This window comes from Anser anser (assembly GCF_964211835.1).
Source record: "Anser anser genome assembly, chromosome: 20".
Classification (NCBI taxonomy): domain Eukaryota; kingdom Metazoa; phylum Chordata; class Aves; order Anseriformes; family Anatidae; genus Anser; species Anser anser.
The window spans coordinates 6,484,788-6,503,996 of record NC_139741.1 but is presented as its reverse complement, the minus strand read 5'-3'; the positions used below and the strand labels follow the sequence as shown (position 1 = coordinate 6,503,996).

The 19,209-nt window shown below is 56.1% G+C and overlaps 5 protein-coding genes across 5 annotated transcripts; 4 read left to right on the top strand and 1 right to left on the bottom strand.

Annotated features, from left to right (window-relative positions):
• Positions 1–526: 526 nt before the first annotated feature.
• On the top strand, positions 527–1,812 carry LOC310884622 (C-C motif chemokine 3-like). The gene is made up of 3 exons (XM_083806619.1): positions 527–809; positions 964–1,078; positions 1,271–1,812. The coding sequence occupies exons 1-3, from the start codon at positions 530–532 to the stop codon at positions 1,374–1,376; spliced, it is 501 nt and encodes a 166-aa protein (XP_083662745.1). The 5' UTR covers positions 527–529; the 3' UTR covers positions 1,377–1,812.
• A 133-nt stretch (positions 1,813–1,945) lies between these two features.
• On the top strand, positions 1,946–3,927 carry LOC310884623 (C-C motif chemokine 4 homolog). Its single transcript, XM_083806620.1, has 3 exons — positions 1,946–2,847; positions 3,185–3,302; positions 3,653–3,927. The coding sequence occupies exons 1-3, from the start codon at positions 2,775–2,777 to the stop codon at positions 3,750–3,752; spliced, it is 291 nt and encodes a 96-aa protein (XP_083662746.1). The 5' UTR covers positions 1,946–2,774; the 3' UTR covers positions 3,753–3,927.
• Positions 3,928–4,793: 866 nt separating this feature from the next.
• On the top strand, positions 4,794–5,785 carry LOC310884624 (C-C motif chemokine 3-like). Its single transcript, XM_083806621.1, has 3 exons — positions 4,794–4,998; positions 5,276–5,384; positions 5,566–5,785. Exons 1-3 carry the CDS (start codon positions 4,911–4,913, stop codon positions 5,648–5,650), a joined length of 282 nt encoding a protein of 93 aa, XP_083662747.1. The 5' UTR covers positions 4,794–4,910; the 3' UTR covers positions 5,651–5,785.
• A 128-nt stretch (positions 5,786–5,913) lies between these two features.
• Positions 5,914–8,560, top strand: LOC310884626 (PHD finger protein 7-like). The gene is made up of 5 exons (XM_083806623.1): positions 5,914–6,669; positions 6,946–7,070; positions 7,143–7,496; positions 7,614–7,727; positions 7,961–8,560. Exons 1-5 carry the CDS (start codon positions 6,133–6,135, stop codon positions 8,457–8,459), a joined length of 1,629 nt encoding a protein of 542 aa, XP_083662749.1. The 5' UTR covers positions 5,914–6,132; the 3' UTR covers positions 8,460–8,560.
• A 132-nt stretch (positions 8,561–8,692) lies between these two features.
• On the bottom strand, positions 8,693–9,777 carry LOC310884625 (C-C motif chemokine 4-like). The gene is made up of 3 exons (XM_083806622.1): positions 9,616–9,777; positions 9,220–9,328; positions 8,693–9,038 (listed from the first exon to the last, which is right to left on the bottom strand). The coding sequence occupies exons 1-3, from the start codon at positions 9,686–9,688 to the stop codon at positions 8,945–8,947; spliced, it is 276 nt and encodes a 91-aa protein (XP_083662748.1). The 5' UTR covers positions 9,689–9,777; the 3' UTR covers positions 8,693–8,944.
• Positions 9,778–19,209: the final 9,432 nt, after the last annotated feature.

Sequence of the window (19,209 nt, the reverse complement as noted above, 5' to 3'; positions counted from 1 at the left end):
TGCGGAGGTGGATTGCAGCCCACCACCCACCGGCTGTCATCAGCTGGAACAGGAGCCCTGGGATTTGTCCAGGCTGGGAGGTGGGGGGGGGGTCGGACAGCTGGGGCAGGCAAAAACCCCCGGGGAGGCCCCAGTCTGTCCTCTGCTGTTTCCCAGCTTGTCACAGCCAAGAACACCCCAAAAAAACAGCAGGAGCCACGTATGTTCCTTCTGCAGCTGGACAGAGGCTGTTTCCCTACGGCTTTCCGGGATTCTGGCACGGGGGTTGGCCATCGGCCCCCATGCTGGGATGCGCAGTGATGGGACGCAGACCTCTGCTCTGCTCCCATGGATGCGGGGCTGCTGCTCCCAGCTGTGATGGCCGCGGGGAGCAGATCCAGCTGCCAGCACCCTACAGAGCTCCTAGACACCGTCCTGCCCTACATGTCCTGCAACCCGCCTGGGAATTGGGGTGCAGAGCCAAATTCGGGCAGCAACCCACCCATTAGCCCCAGTGCCAGAGGCAGCAGCTTGGAAAATCCCAACCCCAATGGGTTCTAGGAGCAGTTTTTCCTCCTTGGGCTGTTCTGGGAGAGGAAGGATATCGCCCACCCTCTGTGCTTTGGGACATGGCCAGGGACCAGGTCCTCCCCCTGTCTACGCAACCGCTGGCCCCATTGGAAGCAGCCCCATAAAAGCAGCCCCATCCCAAGCAGGAGGGAGCACGAAGCAGCCCGCAGCCCTCCTGCAGCCCACCATGGCCAAGGCAGCCGGGGCCTTCTGCGTCCTCCTCCTCCTCGTCGCACTGTGCTGCCAGAGCCTGGCCCAGAGTGAGCGCGGCCACCCGCGGGACTGGGGACGGGGACAGCACGGGGACCCCAGGGAAGAGGGAGGGGGTGCATGGGGGTGGGTTTGCTTCATGCGGGGGGGTTGGAAGGGAGATGGGGGCCTCCAGGCTGAGCTGAGCTCTCGCTGTCCCCCCAGGAGCCCCGGCCATGCCCGACAAGTGCTGCTTCAACTTCCAGACGAGACGAATCAAGAGGGACAACGTCGTCTCCTGCTATGCCACCAGCCCCGAGTGCCCACACCAGGCGGTGATGTGAGTACCCCCTGCCCCTCGGGTGGCACCGAGGGACGCAGGCGTTGCTGCTTCTTTCCTTTTGGTGGCCAGACTTGCTCCTCCGCTGCCCAGGTGTGGGATGGGGCATGAGGCATCTCCGAGCCCCCCCAAAACTGAGCCCTGCAGCCCCGTAGTGCATCCCCACTAAGCCCTCTGCTTCTCTCTGCCCAGCTTCAAGGTGAAGAGCGGCAAGGAGATCTGCGCCCAGGCGGGCAAGGCCTGGGTGAAGAGGTACCAGCAGAGCTTCCCTGTCAGCTCCTTCTCCATCCCCAGCTAGCGCGGCTGTGGGAACCCCGCGGGGCCCTCCAGGGTGACCCCGTCACAGAGGTGGCCATGGGGACACGAGGGGCAATGTGGCACATCGAGGCTGTCCTTCCCATCGCAGCCCCATGCCCAGCTCCAGGCTGACCAGCAATCACCTCTTCGGGTTTTTTCCATCCCCGGATCCAGAGTCCCACTGGGACGTCCAAACCCTGGAGCTCTGCACGCAGGCAGCTCCGTACCTCCTGTATCTCTCGCTGTCCCCCACCCTGGGACCAAGGCAGGACGGGGTCTCAGGCGGGGGACAACTGCTTTGCAGGTGGCAGCACCGGCGTGTCGGTGGCACGGCACTCACCAGGCTTCCTGCAGCATAGGGGTTAAGAGGGAATAGCTTCATCCTTGTTTTTTGTACGGCACGGTGATGGAATTAAAGGGAACTTTATGCATGCAAACAACTGGCTGTGCAAGTGTCTGGGGAGCAGGCAAGGTCCTCCTCTTGGCTTTCTCTGTGTGTGAAAGAACATCTGTGAGCGTTGGACTCGCTAAAGCACTGGGAAGAGATGAAGTCCTGGCCATTCCTGATGTGTTCTGGGGGTGGGAGAAGGGGGGAGAGGGATCCAGGGGGTGCACGGGGTCAAGAAGTGTCCACGTGGGCTTTGGGGAAGCCACAGCAAAAGGGGCGAGAGGTGGGCACAGCACTGGGTCGCTGCCAACCTGCAAGGAGGGGGCTCCCCGTGCTCCTCCACCAGCTGTCCCCACGGAGACCCCAACCAAAATTCAACCAGAGCTGCCCCTCGGGGGTGCAGGATCCGGCCCCGGTGCCAGTCCGCACACCAGGGCTGCCACGAGGAGATGCATTGGGCACAGCCACCACCACGGGTGGCACCACGGGTAGCACGGCCACCGCTGTGGGCAGCCAGCACTCGGCCATGGGGTCTCGCGTGGGTCGGTGGGAGCCACTCGCCCCCGTGAAGAACCGCAAGAGCAGCATCGCAGCTGGGATGGCTTTTGAAAAGAAGCTCTCCCAGGGCTTCACTGAGCGCGAGCATCATCCTGTGTGGTTTGTCGCGGTGGCAGCAGCTGAACCCAAAATAGATTGCTGGCCCCTGCGCATCACCGGCGGCGCAGAGCTGTGGCTCCTCACCAGAATTTCCAGCCGTCCTCCCGGGCCGTAGGCTGGGTGAGAGGAGGGGATGGAGCAGCACCGGCCAGAGGGAGGAATTTCCATTCACCACTTGCCCTTTATGAACACCGACGAGCGGTTCTTCCACCGGGGAGTGTCCGGGGGTGTCATGGAAATGCTGCCCGGGGGCTTTATAACACCGAGGTGTAGGCAGGAGAGGCAGGTAGCTCACCGTAGCCCCGAAACAAGCAAGAACTACGGGTCGCTGGAGCTGACAAAGCCAGGTTGGACATGAAGCTTTTCTCCCTGACCCTGGTCGCCCTGCTGCTCGCTGCTGTCTGGACTGAAAGCTGGGGCATGTCCTGTAAGTACCGACACGGAGCTATTTGGGGTCGGGGGCACAGCTTCGGCCCCTGCTCCTGTTGGGGAGTTGGGGTGCTGGAGGTGTCCCGTTCCTGTTAAATGGAGCCAAAATAGGCTCAGGCAAAGCTTCAGCAGGCGCCGAGGGGTCTGGCCATGCCCCAAGGGAAGGGGTTTGTTCCTAGGGCTTTCCTGATGGGCAGAAACAGGGGGGGGTCCATCCCTGGGGCAAAGCCACAGAGCCGGGGACACGCCAGGAACCCTCGGAGCAGGGGGAGCAGGAAGGTGCCTGGGGAGCAGTGACACCCCTGGGGACAGCACCAAGCCCTGCCTGCTCTCAGTCCGCAGCTCCTACACCAAATGTTGCTACAAGAAGATGTTCATCGAGAAGGAAATCCCTGCCTCGTTCATCCGGAGCTACCAGGAGACGTCCCCACGCTGCTCCCACAGAGCCGTGATGTGAGTGCCCAGGTCCCCCAGTCTTCCTCCCCCAGTCTCCCTCCCCCAGCCTTTCTCCCCACCACGCTCCTCACCCTTGCTCGCCCACTCTCCCTGAGGCTTCACCTGCCATCAGGGATACCCCAAAATGAGTAATCCAACCCCCCCCCGGGTGCTGTGTGAGATGTGCCTCCCCCCACACTGCTTTGTTCCGAATGTCCCTGCAACCCCAACCCCCTGTTTCACCAATAAAAATGGGAAGGAAGCCGGGGTTTAAAAGAAATTTAAGATTGCCCGAAGTCAGCAGTTTCAGGGGGGTGCTGGGGCTGGAGGGGGGGTCACCCCATCTAACGCCACCCCTCTGCCCCCAGAGTGGAGCTGCTGAAGGGAAGGAAGTTCTGCGTGGACCCCACGGAGCCCTGGTTCCAGCAGTACCTGCAGAGACAGAAGCTGAGCAATGCCTCGGTGTGAAGCCGCCACCGCCACGCGCCCTATTTATTTGTGCCTCGCCGCTACCTGCCCGTGCCCGTGGCGCTTTGTTAACCTATGGGGCCAGCCCCAGCCCCTGCCCCCCTTCGTTCCCCCTCTGTTCCTCTCCGCACCCGTGTACAGCCCTTGGTGGCCTTAATAAAGAGCCATGTCCTGACCTGGAGTGAGACTTAAATCCTGCTCGAGGAGAGAGGGGTTGGGAGGGGTTGGCATCCCCACAGGGACCGGGGAACAGCCCAGAAGGTGTCGGTGGGGCCGTGAAACCAGGGGGGTGAAGGTGGAGACAAAGGCTGGCCCCATAGCCCCCCTACATTGAGCAGCCTCTGCCCCATTGTGGGTTTAAGGATGGTGAGGATGCCCCGTGGGATGTTAATTTAGGCAGACACAGGAGAAATGTTGGATTTTGAGGATTTGGGGGGGGTTGTTGCTTTCCCCAGAGAGGAGCCGGGAGTTAAACGCTGGTGGCTGCAGAAGGAGGGGGCCTGGGGGCTTGGCACTGTCCCTTAGCCCCAGCTGGGCCCCTGCAGATGGGCACCCTGGGGTGGCCCCGCTCCCGCTGGAGCCTGGGAGACGCCAGCATCAGGCGGGGACAATCCTTCCCTTCCCACCAGAGCCCCTCCGCCGCACCAAGGTGGCTATGGGGACATCGGATGGTCAGCAGCCTGCTGCAAGGACGAAGGAAATGGGACCGTGAGGTGGTGGGCACTGATGTCACCAAAGTCCTTATGCTCCAAGTGATGGAAACCACGGATGCTTTAGAGCAGGTTGAGCACAGGGAGGATGGAGCAGCCTTGATCCATCCGATTCCCATCAGGGCTCCATCCATGGAGCCCTGTGTCCCAGCCTGGCTCTCATCATGGGGCTTTGGGCTCCATTTTGTCCCCAACGAGCACCAAAATGGAATCCGAAAGCAGTGGTCCTGTGGTTGGAGGTTCCCCTTTTGTGGCTTCCTCTCCTTCTCCAGCTCAGCAAAAATCGGGTATCCTGACATAACTTCCTAGGAACGATGCACCCATCAATTTCCACGCCTGTCCAGCGGCCGGAGGATAAAAGACGGCAGCAGGGGCCGAGCATCGTGCAGTGGAGAGCCCCGCAGCCACCTCCAGCCCTGCTCGCCGTCCGCTCGGTCCCCGCAGCACCATGAAGGTCTCCGCAGCTGTCCTGGCCGCTCTCCTCCTCCTGGCCCTCTGCTCCCCAGCTGAGGCCTCGACAGCTAAGGCTCAGCTTGGTGAGTCTGGGTGTCACTGTGTCCCCCTGGGGCTGGGTGCCCTGTCCCTGTAAGGGGCAGGCGGAGAGCCCCGTCCCCCTCCACATGGATGGGACCCTCGTGGTGGGGTGCGGGTGATTGCCACCAGTGCTGGGGCTCAGCCTCAGGGATGGCATCTCCAGGGGTCTGTCCTTGGGGGATGCGACACGAGGGGGGGGGACAGGTGATGGCAAGTCCCCGGGTGGAGCAGTTGCTGTAGTGTGGGGTCTCACTGAGCTCTGTTTCTTTGCCCCCACAGACGATGTCCCCAGCACCTGCTGCTTCACCTACCAGCACCGCCCCATCCCGCGTAGCCTCCTCGCCTCCGCCTACATCACCAGCAGCAGCTGCAGCCAGCCAGCGGTGATGTGAGTACCCTCCATTCCTGGGGTTTGGGGTGCAATGTCCAAGGCAGAGCCCTGTGCATCGCCGGGAGGGGGGACAGGGGACGGGAACATGGCTGGGGACATGTGGGGCGCTGCTGGCAGGACCCAGCTCCGGCCCCCTGCTGCCCCGTCCCGGCACCCAACGCTGGTTTTCTCCCTGCAGCCTGGTCACCAAGAGGGGGAGGGAGATATGTGCAAACCCCCAGGCCCGCTGGGTGCAGGCACACCTGGAGCACTTCTGGAAGTAAAACTGACCCTTCCCTGCTGCTGCTGCCCTCACCGCTGCTAACAAAGTCAAAATACAAAGATGACAGAGAAGACATCAAACTGCTTGTCAAGAGTCAGGGGCTCTGACGCCTAAATAAAGTGCTTGGCCTGCAAAACCCTTTGTTTGGCTCTCCTCTCCCTGCTATACCCCCAGGGTTGGAGCTGGGCCCTGTGGGGTGATGCTGGCATCCCGACATGGGGTCCCTGTCCCTCAGAGCCCCCCCAGCACGCTGGAGGCATGTCGTGGCTCCGCTCATCCTGACATCACCACCACGTCACCTCCTCTGGGGTTCCTCACTGCTCCATCACAATGCACGGGGCCATGTCACACACCCGTCACCCCACCCCCCCCAGTGCAGGGCACTGCCACCAGCTCGGCTCCCCGTCTTGTCCCAAAAACAGGGGGGACAAGGAAGGGGACGGTTGCTGACCCCCACCGACTTCCCCACAGCCCCATGCGGTGATGGAGCTGAGGCCCCGGCGCCGCAGGGTGCCACAACCCCCCCCAGCCGGCCCCTTCAGTCCCACAGCCCCGCTCAGGGTGCTGGCAGGGTCCCCCCAGGTGCCGTCCCCCCCGAAAAGGAAGCAGCATGTTCCCGAGGAGGAAGGTGAGCGCAGAGCATCCCCACAGGGGATGTGCCTCTCCCCCAGCCCGCCCCAACATGCCACTGTCACCCCGCACGGCGCTGGGGGTGACGATGACACCGTCCCCACAGCAGTGTGCAGGCTGTGCCGGCGGGCAGATGGCGACCCCGAGGTCTTCGGGCAGACGTGCCAGCAGGACGGGCTCCGCATCCACGAGAACTGCCTGGTGAGCCCTCAGGGGGCTCAGCCCCCGGCCCCCGACCCCGTGCTAGCAGCCGCCCACCCTGCACACACCCCCGGCTCCCTCTTGCAGTACCACGCCAGCGGGCTGAGCCAGCAAGGGGCTGATGGAGAGGGTTTCTTTGGCTTCCTCCTCCCCGACATCCACCAGGAGCTGCAGCGGGTGGCACAGAAGGTGAGGCCAGGGGGACGTGTCCCCACCTCGGTCCCCATGCCCCTTGGCTGGGATGCTCCAGCAGCCAGCTGCAAACAGCCCACCAGAGCCTTGTTTGTCCAAAAAGTCTCACTCCTTCAAAAAATGAGCATTTTGAGAAGGGTTAAGTCTTTATCAGTGGTGTGGTGTCCCCAGCCAGGTGGCCCACCAAAATGTCAGTGGGCTCTGCGGGGCATGGGCTTACTGAGCTCCCCGGGAGCACTGCGCTGATGGCAGCCACCCTCCTGCTGTCCCCAGACGTGCTGCATCTGCCGGCGGCGGGGTGCCTCGGTCACCTGCAAGGCCCGGAGGTGTCCCCGAATCTTCCACTTCCCCTGCGGCATCGAGCGGGGCTGCGTCTCCCAGTTTTTCGGGGAGTTCAAGTGAGTGTGGGTGCCCCACGGGGCTGGAGGAGGGACGAAGCAGGGAGCTGAGCTGCCAGCCCTGTCCCCCAGGTCCTTTTGCTGGCAGCACCGGCCAGCACAGCGGCTGCGAGCGCTGCAGCAGGGCCCCAGCCTGTGTGTCATCTGCCTGGAGGCGGTGGCAAGGCGGCCCTGCTACGACACCCTGGTCTGTCCCGCCTGCACCAGTGCCTGGTTCCACCGCCGCTGCATCCAGGTGGGTGACATCGCCCCCCAGCATCACCCAAACCTGTGTGGGGGCTACATGGGACCCCCCCCAATGATGCCACCCCTGCCCCAGGGCCAGGCGCTGAGCGCAGCCCTGCACCATTTCCGCTGCCCGCTCTGCCAGGACATGCAGACCTTCCAGGAGGAGATGTTTCGCCTGGGCATCAAAATCCCCGACAGGTCAGCATCCCTCCCCCTGCCTCTGCCTCGCTCCACGAGGCACCCTGGCCAGTCCCCTCCTGCCTCCCCAGGGTCCCCCTCATCCCCTCAGGACTGAGCTGTCCCCGGCTCCTGCAGGGACGCTGCCTGGGAGGAGGACAGGGCTTTCGAGGATCATCACCAGCGGCACAGCTCCTGCGACGCCAGCCAGTGCCTGTGCCCAGTGGGACGGGAGCAGTCAGAGGACACGGGGTGAGTGGTGGAGGCCCCGTCACCCCAGCAAGGACATAGTGCTTTTGTCTCCTCCTTCAGGCTGGGACGGAGGTTCCCCAGGGTGCCGAGCTCAGCACAGCACAAGGTGCATGCTGGCAGCTCAACCCCGGCTGCTGGGGTGTGAGCAGGATGGAACCCACCAGGGCTGGCACCCCACAGACCTGGGACCCTTGGTGACCATGGGATATCCCATGGTCCCGTCGTTCCCCCAGGCCCTGGAGGTTGCTGCTCTGCAGCTCCTGTGGCTCCTGCGGGACCCATCAGCGCTGCTCCGACATCAGGGAGGACACCAGCTCCTGGGAGTGCAGCGACTGCGCCAACACGTGCACCAGTGAGAGCTGCAGCTGGGGGACAGGGTGGCCACCATGGCCACCTGCCCTGGAGAGATGTCCCAGACATGGGACCAGGAGATGGGCACAGGGGTGTGATGGATGGAGCTTGTGCTCATCTCTCTGCCCCTTTCAGCCCCCTCGGTATCATCTGGAGCAGCCAACCCAGACCCCACAGCCCCGGCGCAGGGACCCTCGTGCAGCACCCCGGCTCCTGGGAGTTCAGGTCTGGAACACGAGGCTGGTATGCTGCAAGGACACCCCGGCACCCAGCTGCTCTCCCAGCCCACAGAAAGCCCCTCGGCCACCTCCCAGCCACTGCCCAACAACCCTGGAGGATGTCCCTAATAAAACGGTGAAACGTCACAGGTGGGTTTGCTGATGTGCCTGAGCACTGCAGGGCAGAGCAGCCGCAGTGGCTCCAACCCTCCTGTCTGTACTGCTGGTACTGCTGGGGCTGTTTCCCCGTACAGGAACTGGTGTCGGGACCCCAAGACACAATTCCAACATCACGCAGTGGGGATGTGCTGAGGTCAGGGGTTGCTCTGCAGAAGCTGAGCCCAGCCAGGGGAGAGCGAAGTGCCATGGAAGGGAGTTCGGAGACAAACAAAGGGGTTTTACAGTCGAAACACTTTAATTAGACATCAGAAATACAGGCTCCTCATTGAAAGGCATAGTGATATATTTTAAATTATTTTTGTATTTTCCCTTTTTATAGCAAAAAAATATACATTTAATTCAATTAATTTAACTTAAATAAGTTAAATAGAATAAATTTCCCATTGAAGAAAGACACAGTTCAAGTACTCTGTTGCATGTTGGCGCTGGGGGCTAAGCCCACCAGGGGGCGGTGGCAGCAGGGAAGGGTCAGTTTTTCTTCTTCTGGAAGTGCTCCAGGTGTGCCTTCACCCAGGGGGCCTGGGGGTCCACGCATATCTCCCTCCCTTTCTTGGTGACCAGGCTGCAGGGAGAAAGCCAGCGTTGGGTGCCGGGACGGGGCAGCAGGGGGCCGGAGCTGGGTCCTGCCAGCAGCGCCCCGCATGTCCCCAGCCATGTTCCCGTCCCCTGTCCCCCCTCCCGGCAATGCACAGGGCTCTGCCCTGGACATTGCACCCCAAACCCCAGGAATGGAGGGTACTCACATCACCCCTGGCTGGCTGCAGCTGCTGCTGGTGATGTAGGCGGAGGCAATGAGGCCACGCGGGATGGGGCGGTGCTGGTAGGTGAAGCAGCAGGTGGTGGGGACGCCATCTGTGGGGGCAAAGAAACAGAGCTCAGTGAGACCCCACACTACAGCAACTGCTCCACCCGGGGACTTGCCATCACCTGTCCCCCCCCCTCGTGTCGCATCCCCCAAGGACAGACCCCTGGAGATGCCATCCCTGAGGCTGAGCCCCAGCACTGGTGGCAATCACCCGCACCCCACCACGAGGGCCCCATCCATGGGGAGAGGGACGGGGCTCTCCGCCTGCCCCAGAAGCTCCCTTACAGGGATGGGGCACCCAGCCCCACGGGGACACAGTGACACCCAGACTTACCAAGATGGGCCACAGCTGGGGAGCAGAGGGCCAGGAGGAGGAGAGCGGCCAGGACAGCTGCGGAGACCTTCATGGTGCTGCGGGGACCAAGCGGATGGCAAGCAGGGCTGGAGCTGGGGTGGCTGCAGGGATCTCCACTGCACGATGCTTGGTCCCTGCTGCCACTGCCGTCTTTTATCCTCTGGCCGCTGGGCGGGTACATGGTTTCAAGGAAAAAAGATGAGTGCATCATACCAAGGAAATTATGTCAGGATACCCGATTTTTGCTGAGCTGGAGAAGGCGAGGAAGCCACAAAAGGGGAACCTCCAGCCACAGGACCACTGCTTTCGGATTCCATTTTGGTGCTCGTTGGGGATGAAATGGAGCCCAAAGCCCCATGACAAGAGCCAGGCTGGGACACAGGGCTCCACATCTGGAGCTCTGATGGGAATCCCAAGCATGCTACCAGCACACTCCAGTCAGGGATTTGCTTTGCCACTGCCCCAACAGCACCACTGTGTCCAGGGGCAGCAGAGCTGCTCTGCTGAAGGTCACTGAACCCAGCCCAGATGCCATGTCACATACAAATCCAGCCAGCACCACTACTGCTGGTAGGAAAATACTGCCAGATGGAAAATCCAAACTTATCCACAGTTTTGCCACAAGCAGCACTTTTCAACCTGCTCCACAGGTCACAGCGGGGCTACAGAGCTAGCTCCAAAAAGGCGTATCACACGTACATTCACCTCCACTGATAACAGAGGCTCTTTGTCGGACATCTAGGAAAGGAAAGATAACACAGATACGAGTTTGGGTTGACCTGGAAGTCACAGGGAGTCTCACATTTGTCCCTTTTCCTGTCACAAACTGCATTCTCATGCTGGAAGCTTGCAGAGATATGGAGAACCAGGCAGCCTGTAGGGCCTGGGCTCTGTCAGCCTGCTCCAGGACCACAATAGTGTCCTCAGGCCGCAGCTCGGCCTGTCACTCTCCCTGTGCCTGGGACAAACAGGGGACGTGCACCTCTCCAGCCACGGGTTTCTGTTTGGGCTGTGGTCTGCAGCCTCCTGAGACCAAGGTGCTGCAGTTCCGTCTTGCCCACTTCTTCACAAAATGGACAATTTCATCCCAGTTAGGCTCTCTGTACTGGTTTAGCCCCAAAAAAGCAAATAGACCGGCCTCAGGGAGGAGACACAGAGCAGGAGCTGGAAGAAGGAGAGGCTCCGCCTGCACCCACTGATGCCAGCTCATCACAGCCTCGCAGATGAAACCTCAAGGCCGTTGTGGTATGACTGAAAAGTGGCAACATCTGCAATCTCCAAGAGTAATTCCCAACACCTCCATAGCCGAACACCCAGAAGGAACTGCAAAACTTGCAATTTCCTCCTTTTTTTTTTTCCTCCCCTCCTCTTTTTTCCAGCCTTGCCCGCAGTACCCCACGCATTCCCCAGCAGGCCGCCATACAACCCTCAGCCTCCACCTCCTGCCCCTCGCTCCCCACGGAGCCTTTCCCTGCCCAAAGGGCACATCCCTCAGGGCCAGCACTGGTAGAACAGGAGGTGCCAGATGAGGAGAGGAGACCACGATCGTTTCTTTTAGTAAGACCACCATGTTACATGCCAAAGATCACCATATTGCATGCAAGCCCCACGTAGACCTGGCCTTTCACCACACCAGGAGCCTGATGCTTACTGCTTGGCAAGGGACAAACAGGAGTAGCAATGGTAAGGATAGTGGTAAGGAGCATCCCACAGCATAGAAATTCAGAGAAACTGAGACAAACGCAATAAAAAGTAGAAGCACAATCACCTCTGTGCATAGGCTTTTGTATGGTTACTGCTAAAGCCAGTTATCTGTTAGAAATCACAGAAAGATCTCACAATAGCAAAGATTATTTTTGATGGAAATGGTGAAAATGTTTCCTCTTTACTGCAGAAATGATTGGCTGGGCTTTCAGTTCTCCATTTAGACAAGGGCCGGATGGAACTTCTTACTGGACGGTAATGAAGTAGTTCCTATTCTAACTGGAATTGAGGATATTTCAATGAATTGCACAAAATTGCAGCTCAGCGAAAATAGATAGTTTGTGTTCAAGCATGTTTAAGGAATTGAATATAAGGAACTGATTTAAGGGGAGAGTGAAGAAATGACTTCTGGTTTTAATTCTCCTGCGGTAGAAGTCATCTGTAATCAGACCACTTTCTAATCTGGGAAAGAAACAGGAGAAATTCAAAAGCCAGGGTGAGGAAAGAAAACAATTTGCCTTCTTGTCAGTGAAGCTTTCAGAATTCCTGCAAGGAACATGGCAGCCCAGAAGACCCAGCTTTATGAACAACAATTTGAAGAACAAAAAGAAAAAAGCCTATTAGTTAGGAAGGTGAACACATAGCCAAAATTGCAGTCTTTTTGGCTCATCTTCACGTTAACAAAAGAAGAGGTTGGGGCCAGGTACTCAACACAATTAGAATTTAGTGCCAGAGGTTAGGCATGCAGTTGAGAATAGAAAAAAGAACAAATGGGTAAGGAAGAGGTAGAGAAGGCAGGTGTTGTTAAACCAATAGGCTCCAGCACTTCCTCTCCTGAACCACTGGCAATTAACAAACTCACGTGGAGCAGGAGAGGTAGCAGAAAGCCAGTGATGAGCCAACATAACACTAGCCTTCCATTATCAGTTGTTTCCAGCACAGCCCTGCATGTGTCTCATAAGAAAATGAGGGAATTAATATCTAAAAACATCTCCCCAGGGGCTGTGGATGCAGCTAAGAGCAGAGGGACTGTCATTACGGAGGGCAGGCAGCTGGCGAGGTGGAGGGACAAGAGGAGGCATGAGGACATGCAGAGAGCTGCCTCTGGCTGCTTCCTCAGCACAGCAGGGACAGGGCACAGCCTGAGCTCATCTCCAAATTCGCTCAGCACTGCGGTGGCCGCAGCTGGGAGCAGCTTGCCTCTTAGGGCCGCACATTTCAGAAAGTGGTAAGAAGAGAAGAGAGCAGCAAGAAGGTCCCCTGGTTAGACAGAGAAGGTGGACAGTGTCACGGGATTCATTTAAACTGAAATAGAGGATGAGGGATGGTCTCGGCCATTTTAAAGAGGATCGCATTACTTCTGGTCCCCAAGCTCTCTACAGAAAGAGGAGACAAGGACCTTAGCCAACAGCCAGCTTTAGGAAACCCTCCCCAGCTCTGCATAGCTTCCCCGGAGAACAAATGCCTGCTAGCTGGCAGAAGCAGGCTGCATTTCCAACCACGAGGCAGGGCAGAGGGATGCCCTTTGCACCTCTTTCAGGAAAGGCTGCCAGACGCACAGCAACAAGTGGAGAAGAGCAGCCCCTCCACCTCCACCATGCTCCAGCATGAGACAGAGGGAAATGCAGAGAGCAAGGAAACCACAGGAAGAAAAAAAGTGGAAGGAACTGCCAACACCACGATACCATGCAAGTGCAGAGAGAATAGCGCGTGGCATTATGCAACATCCGTCTGGGAAGCGACGCTTGTCATTGATAAAAATTATGCAAAGAGGTCCCGTGGCTGGAGAGCACAAGGAAAATACAGATCAGCCAAACAGTCTCTCTCTGCAGCGAGGTATCGCTGACTCTTGTATTTATTGTTTTATGGGGGTAGTTCAGCAAAGCTACATTCCCAAACCAATCCCCACTGATAACTTTTTGATGCAAAGCCCTGAATGCCCCTTCACTCTCAGAGGATCCTGGGCCACAGCCTGCATGAAGACCTACAACAAGGATTTTTCTACTGTCCTAGATCAAAGTTATATCTGTTCTCCCACCATTTGAGTGACTTCTACAATAGCTAAAAGAGAGAGAAAACAAAAGGAGCAAAAACCTCTCCCCAGGCAGAAGGCTGCAGCACAGCCGTGTGCATGCATTAGAGAAAAACACAAGGGGATGAGCATAGCCCAACAAAAGGAGGGTAACATCACCCTGCAGGCAGGTGTGCCTCACACCACCCATCCAGCACAGCCCCACCAAACCCCAGGGCTTACCCTCGGCTCCCCAGCCAGGAGGCTTGGAGACCATCCTAGGGAACACATCTCACCCCAAGGGGGGTTGCGGCCTCAGCTTCTTGCACTCTCTTCCCCATATTGACTCCAAGATAAGACTTGGGAGGCTCAAGTATCCCTTGTGCCTTAAGGCAAAATAGATTCACTTTAAAAATAAATAAATAAGTTCTACATGCAAGGAGCGAGCATTTACATAAGAAAGAACTTTGCTTCACTAAGTATAAATACATCCCTCTGTAAATAGCAGGATTTGGGCACAGCAAAACACGCTCCAGAAGCTTGCTCGCCAGCCCACAGGCACCTTCTTGCCACAGCATGAAGATTTTCTCTGCCTCACTACCTCCAGGCAGCACCCACAGCTTCCCCCTGTACCCCCACACAGTGCTTACCCCCTCCCCAGCCCCACATCCTGCTTTTTGTCTCCTGCAGCTCACAGTTGCACCTGGAGCCCTGCCTCCACCCCTGTATTCAGGCAGAGGAAAGCCCTGGGGCTGGTTCTCATCAGGGCCAGCTTTGGCTTTGCAAGGGCACGTGGACTCCAGTCTGCCATAGGTACGAACCTAAAGCTCTTCTGCACAATTCAGATGAGCCAGCAGGGCTCAGATACTGCTTCTGCAGAGATCTGCGCCTGCCCACATGAATGCTTCATTGGCACTTTAAAAAAAAAAAAAAGTTGTCTGACTGCAAAAAGTGATTTCAGTTTTGAGTTTGCAGACGCCAAGTATTGTTACCTCCTGCACCCAGACAGCAGATTGCATAAGCCCCATTTCTATTAAAACAGGCTAAAAATAAAAAATTATCTAAACTTACATAGCTGGGGTTATTTCATAGCCATGCACTTGCTTCCGTCTTTGTTTTCCACTGTTTGCCCTTTATGAGACCTTCTGCCAGTTTCATGTTTATTATGCCTTGTGTCAAAATATTTCTTTCTAGTATACCTTTTCTCACTTTAAATGGTTTTAACCACATCCCTTTCTTCTCCTGCATGAAAGGGTAAATAATCAATGTTCAATGTTTCTTTTTAAGCTCCCTTCATCTTTTTGCCCCATTCTTTTCAATCTTCTATCTCCAAGTCACTAAATGCTTTCATCACCTGGCTCAGCGTCTTCTGTCGGCTCTCCCCTTCTCTGAGTCAAAATGATCAGAGCTGAATTTGGCACGTGGAGATCATCCTGCTGCTTTCTACAACAACATTAAGGCTTTTGGAGAATTAGTTTCTGTCCCATCCTTCATGCGCTTCAATATCCTGCTTAATCCTTGGACTCGCAGCACCTTAGATGAACTCTAGAAATTAAGATGTTAAGTCTCACTTTCTGAAGACAATGGCATTTAGGGGACCTGAACGTCATGGAAGAGGACTAGAACAAAGACATCCAAGTCACATGGGCCAGATACTCAGGATGCAAATATCTTTAAAATCTGGCCATAAACTCAAAAAACCAACCAAACAAACAACAACAACAAAAAAAAAAACACAGGCTATCTTCTTCCCCAAGTAGCTGTAGTTCTTTTGACCACAGATACAGAAATCAGTATTTCAAATGACTCCTGAGTGCATTTGACAACAGTGACCAGCTAGCATGTTGCTCAGTCAACTAACTTGGTTAAACCCTAGTCTTCCCCAACCCTGATTAATGTGAATAATCTTGTATTTTGCACACATTTGCCTTCCATTGAACCCCTCTCCTGCAGATCCTCAGGCACTGCGCAAGGTACAACACATCGGCAGTACATCACGCAGTATTGGTCCTGACGCAGACCAACACTAACCTCATAGCTTCCTTTTATAAGTTCACAGATATTTGCAACGAAGGAAATGCAGTAGATCTCACTTGTCTGGGCTTCAGCGAGACATTTGAAATGGTGCCACACAGTAAATTATTAGCTAAGGAGGGAAAGATGTGACTGGCATATGTAATGTGTAGCGGGTGAGGAGCCGCCTGAAAGGGGCACGGTCGTAGCTTCAGCTGGAAGGGGAAGTGTTAGACGGAGGGGGGGCTACCAGTGCAGTTCCTTGAGTTTCTGCCTCAAAAAAATGATTCTGCTTAACATTTGCGTTAATGATCTTGGCACAAAAAGCAGGAGAACGTAAAGGAAATTTGCTGATGAGGCAGAATGAGATGCTATCATCAATCCAGAAGAGGCCAGGATATCACAGAGAAAGATTATAATGACCTTGAGGACTGGAGTAATGGAGAAGGGTTTGATTCAGTACTGCAGACTGGGCAAGCGTGCTGCTGGGGGCCAGGGATTGCAAGAAGAGCCGTCCCAGCGCAGGAGGCCGTCTGCTGGATGTGTTTGGGGCAGGGAAAGGCCCATGGCACAAATCACAAGGCTGTGACCAGCCCCTGGTATTATACAACAAGAGAGGAGTCAAACGCCAAAAGCGCGGGGCGGGGGTTAGGAAAACAAAGGGCTATGACTGATCTGTGAGAATACCTCGCATAGGCCAGCACCAGGGTGGAAAAGAGCTATTTTAGCAAGCAGACACTGCTGGTATGAGGATACAGGGCTGGAAGCTGGCTATGAATACAAACAGGTGGGAAATGAGATTCCCACCTGGAAGCAGTACATTTCTCAAGCAGGTTACCAAGCCAGGCAGGACAGATAAAAACCACCAGCGTTCATACAGACATTAGTCCTACTGTCCAACCAATGCCTGCCAGACTAGGGGTATTGTTTTCCTTCTGAATTTGGGCGGCTTTGTCTTTAGGAGGGCCTGTTCACAGCAGCATTGTGGAGCCCTGTTTTAAAAGGTGTCACTAATTGCAACGCTGCTTTGGTATCAGATGTTCCACGAGGCTATGCAAAGGCAGTCGGCCCACACAGGAGGCAGCTGCCTGCTCCGCTATTCCCAGGACGATCGCTAGATTCACTTGTTCCCCTCCGGGACTGGAGGTGGTTTCAGTGGTTGTGGGGTTTTGATATACGATTTACTGCTTCACTCTGAAACTCCTCTGGCCTGCTCAGCTCAACCACTCATTCTAGAACCACTGAAAAATAGCTCTTCGTATAAATTTCCTCTCGAGTATCCTTTTTGGATGCTCCCATCTCTAACATCTCATTTTTCTCTGCCCTGAAGGAGCAGCACTGAGGCAGTGCAAACACTCCCATCTCCTGCGCTGGCTGCTTGCTGCTTCTGCTGCCCAGGAATAACTTTGATTTTGCAGCTGCAGCCTTTTACTCATCACCTTCCCTGCATTTACTTTGCCCAGCTTGCTGTCCTTGCAACCACAGTCCCCAGGATCATGGTCACCAACAGGGCAGGACCTCAGTGCACCAGATCTCCTCAGGGACCAGAGATTTCTATTCATCTCTTCCCTCTGCATACCACGATCATTTCTTGAGAGCTCCTCAAGCTTCCTGAACTGCATCTCTGCTGAGTCAAAAGATTCTTATAACACTGTTTTAAATTATCAGGCTTTTTATATTGAGTTCCTCTTTTTTTCCTGGAATCTCCCTTTTGAATTTACTGACACAATGCTGTCTCAGGGATCAGCTTGTAGGCCTTTCCCCTTGTTCCTCCCAACCCCAAGAAGAAAGACTGAATCACACTGGAGGCAGGGTTACTTAACGGTCCCTCCAGGCCTCTCACTTCGATCCTCCCAGCCTGTGAGCACCAGCACCCATGGCATTCCCCCAGTCGCAAGGCCCAGCCATGAAGCTGTCCCATCGGGCAGGCTCATTGCAGCTGAAGGGGATGGCTTTTTCCTTCTCTGAGCTCCCCAGGGAGAGCACAGACGTTTACGGCCTAGCAGATAACAAGCTGTCACATCCTGCCTTTGCTTTTAGGACCAAGCCTGGAGTAATGGCAAGCATTAGGACTTTAGTACCCTTCAGGGACGGCTCCTTCCTGCAGGCTTCATGCCAGAACCCTGCTGGGTGTAACTCTACTCTTACAGCATGATTAGGGCCCTCTGCTCCCAGGAGAGGTGTCGCTCCTGATTCAAAGTGCTCTGTGGTATGAAAACTGCTCTCTGCCCCAGTCTACAGTCTCAGCGCAGCCCCAGGGCTCGGCTCCCCTGCGTGCCCAGAGCCCTTCATAATGCTGACCCTCCTACCCCTGAATTGGCACTGCAGGAAAATGGAAAGGCCAAAGGAGTGCCAAAACCTAGAAATAACAGCATAGAGCACAATCTTGCACCTGGGCCCATCTTTTACCCATAAAGCTGTGTGAAAATCAGTGCCATTAGAAACTAATTACACTGCAGAATCGTCAGAGCAGGCCTTCCTGTGCTGCTTTGGTCCATGTGCCCAGTCAGGGATACCAGACACGCAGATGGCAATGGGGAAAGCTATCCCATCCTGAAGGAGACTTCTGTTTCAATGCTGAGTGCCCCTCGTTGCAGGAGAGCTGCTCTGCTGGTACCAGCCCAGTCCCACGGCCACGCTGCCCACACTGCCCAGACCTCGGAGAGATGGAGTGGGAAAAAGTCTTCTGCAAGAGCTGGCTCAGGCTCACTTCCACGTTGTGAGTCTGAGATGAGAGGGAAGGATTGCTGCACGCGGAGATGAGAGCATGTGTAGTGCCAGAGCAGGGTTACTTCATTTTATTTGTGCCCAGGGCCCTTGCAGGAACATATGCAGAGCAGACCCTTGGTCTCCAAGGCCCCTCTTTCATGGCTTTTATGGTCTGAGATCACCAAGCATCCTCATGAGACGACACCACAATGTTAAACTGGCCGAAGAGCCTAGATTTAAGGTGTCTGCATCCCCACCTCCAAACCTGTGATTTTTGCCACAAAGGACTCAGTACAGCTGTGCCCATGACAGGATTTTGTCCCCAGCGTACTCCCCATCACCCAGAGGAGCAGGCTGGGAGCACGTGTGACCGTCAAATTAGGGGGGGGGCCTAATAACCCCCACACACACACTCCTGAGGTTTAAACATGAGCACCAGGGATTTTCAGGGAAGGACACAAGAAGCTGGCAGCTGCCTCCAGCAACAGAGAATAAAAATCTCAGGCCCAGGAAACAATAGATCCTGCTGGCTGTGAGTGCACATGGCCAGCCAGAAGTGAGGCAGCGGCACAGCCTCAGCTGCCGAAACGAGATACAGGGATGACAGGCTGCTGGTGGAGGAAGAAGAGGAAGAAGCCTGCATGAGAGTAATTCTGCAACAGCAGTCAGCGAAGGCAGGATGTGAACTCATTGTGCTGCTGATGACTGGGCTCCTTAAAAACAGCAGCACAGGGAGGAAAAGGTCAAGGGCAGATGAGTCAGGAGCCAGCCACACTCACTGCAGCACCCACCTCCCGGTGCCAGGCTGGGTCCCAGCTAGGTGGATACGGACTAGTTGATCTTTAAGACAGGTTTCTGTAGAGGGTATGGTGTCACAGAGGATGCTGAGATGCCTCAGGGGGCTCAGGCAGTGGGATGAGGGGATACACAGAAGTGGCACTGGGTCCGGGGACCGCAGCAGATCAGGCACGAATGGGATGCAACTCCAGTTCGCTGGCACTGGGCCCATTGGGTAAAGTCTAGTGAGGACTAAGCAGCATTTGCTCACTCCCACAGCTCAGATCAGGAGCACCCAGATGAGTAAGAATATGTGGTTTCCCATCTAAGCTTTTCATGAGGGCATGGAGAGGCCCTCA

What these genes read in the sequence shown, in the direction of transcription:
- LOC310884622 (XM_083806619.1), top strand. Translation starts at nt 530, where the DNA reads ATGGGTTCTAGGAGCAGTTTTTCCTCCTTGGGCTGTTCTGGGAGAGGA. An exon ending in CTGCCAGAGCCTGGCCCAGA is followed by an intron (nt 810 to 963) that starts GTGAGCGCGGCC and finishes CTGTCCCCCCAG; the next exon opens with GAGCCCCGGCCATGCCCGAC. An exon ending in TGCCCACACCAGGCGGTGAT is followed by an intron (nt 1,079 to 1,270) that starts GTGAGTACCCCC and finishes CTCTCTGCCCAG; the next exon opens with CTTCAAGGTGAAGAGCGGCA.
- LOC310884623 (XM_083806620.1), top strand. Translation starts at nt 2,775, where the DNA reads ATGAAGCTTTTCTCCCTGACCCTGGTCGCCCTGCTGCTCGCTGCTGTC. An exon ending in TGAAAGCTGGGGCATGTCCT is followed by an intron (nt 2,848 to 3,184) that starts GTAAGTACCGAC and finishes GCCTGCTCTCAG; the next exon opens with TCCGCAGCTCCTACACCAAA. An exon ending in TGCTCCCACAGAGCCGTGAT is followed by an intron (nt 3,303 to 3,652) that starts GTGAGTGCCCAG and finishes CTCTGCCCCCAG; the next exon opens with AGTGGAGCTGCTGAAGGGAA.
- LOC310884624 (XM_083806621.1), top strand. Translation starts at nt 4,911, where the DNA reads ATGAAGGTCTCCGCAGCTGTCCTGGCCGCTCTCCTCCTCCTGGCCCTC. An exon ending in GACAGCTAAGGCTCAGCTTG is followed by an intron (nt 4,999 to 5,275) that starts GTGAGTCTGGGT and finishes TTGCCCCCACAG; the next exon opens with ACGATGTCCCCAGCACCTGC. An exon ending in TGCAGCCAGCCAGCGGTGAT is followed by an intron (nt 5,385 to 5,565) that starts GTGAGTACCCTC and finishes TTCTCCCTGCAG; the next exon opens with CCTGGTCACCAAGAGGGGGA.
- LOC310884626 (XM_083806623.1), top strand. Translation starts at nt 6,133, where the DNA reads ATGGAGCTGAGGCCCCGGCGCCGCAGGGTGCCACAACCCCCCCCAGCC. An exon ending in GGCATCAAAATCCCCGACAG is followed by an intron (nt 7,497 to 7,613) that starts GTCAGCATCCCT and finishes CGGCTCCTGCAG; the next exon opens with GGACGCTGCCTGGGAGGAGG. An exon ending in GAGCAGTCAGAGGACACGGG is followed by an intron (nt 7,728 to 7,960) that starts GTGAGTGGTGGA and finishes TCGTTCCCCCAG; the next exon opens with GCCCTGGAGGTTGCTGCTCT.
- LOC310884625 (XM_083806622.1), bottom strand. Translation starts at nt 9,688, where the DNA reads ATGAAGGTCTCCGCAGCTGTCCTGGCCGCTCTCCTCCTCCTGGCCCTC. An exon ending in CCCAGCTGTGGCCCATCTTG is followed by an intron (nt 9,329 to 9,615) that starts GTAAGTCTGGGT and finishes TTGCCCCCACAG; the next exon opens with ATGGCGTCCCCACCACCTGC. An exon ending in TGCAGCCAGCCAGGGGTGAT is followed by an intron (nt 9,039 to 9,219) that starts GTGAGTACCCTC and finishes TTCTCCCTGCAG; the next exon opens with CCTGGTCACCAAGAAAGGGA.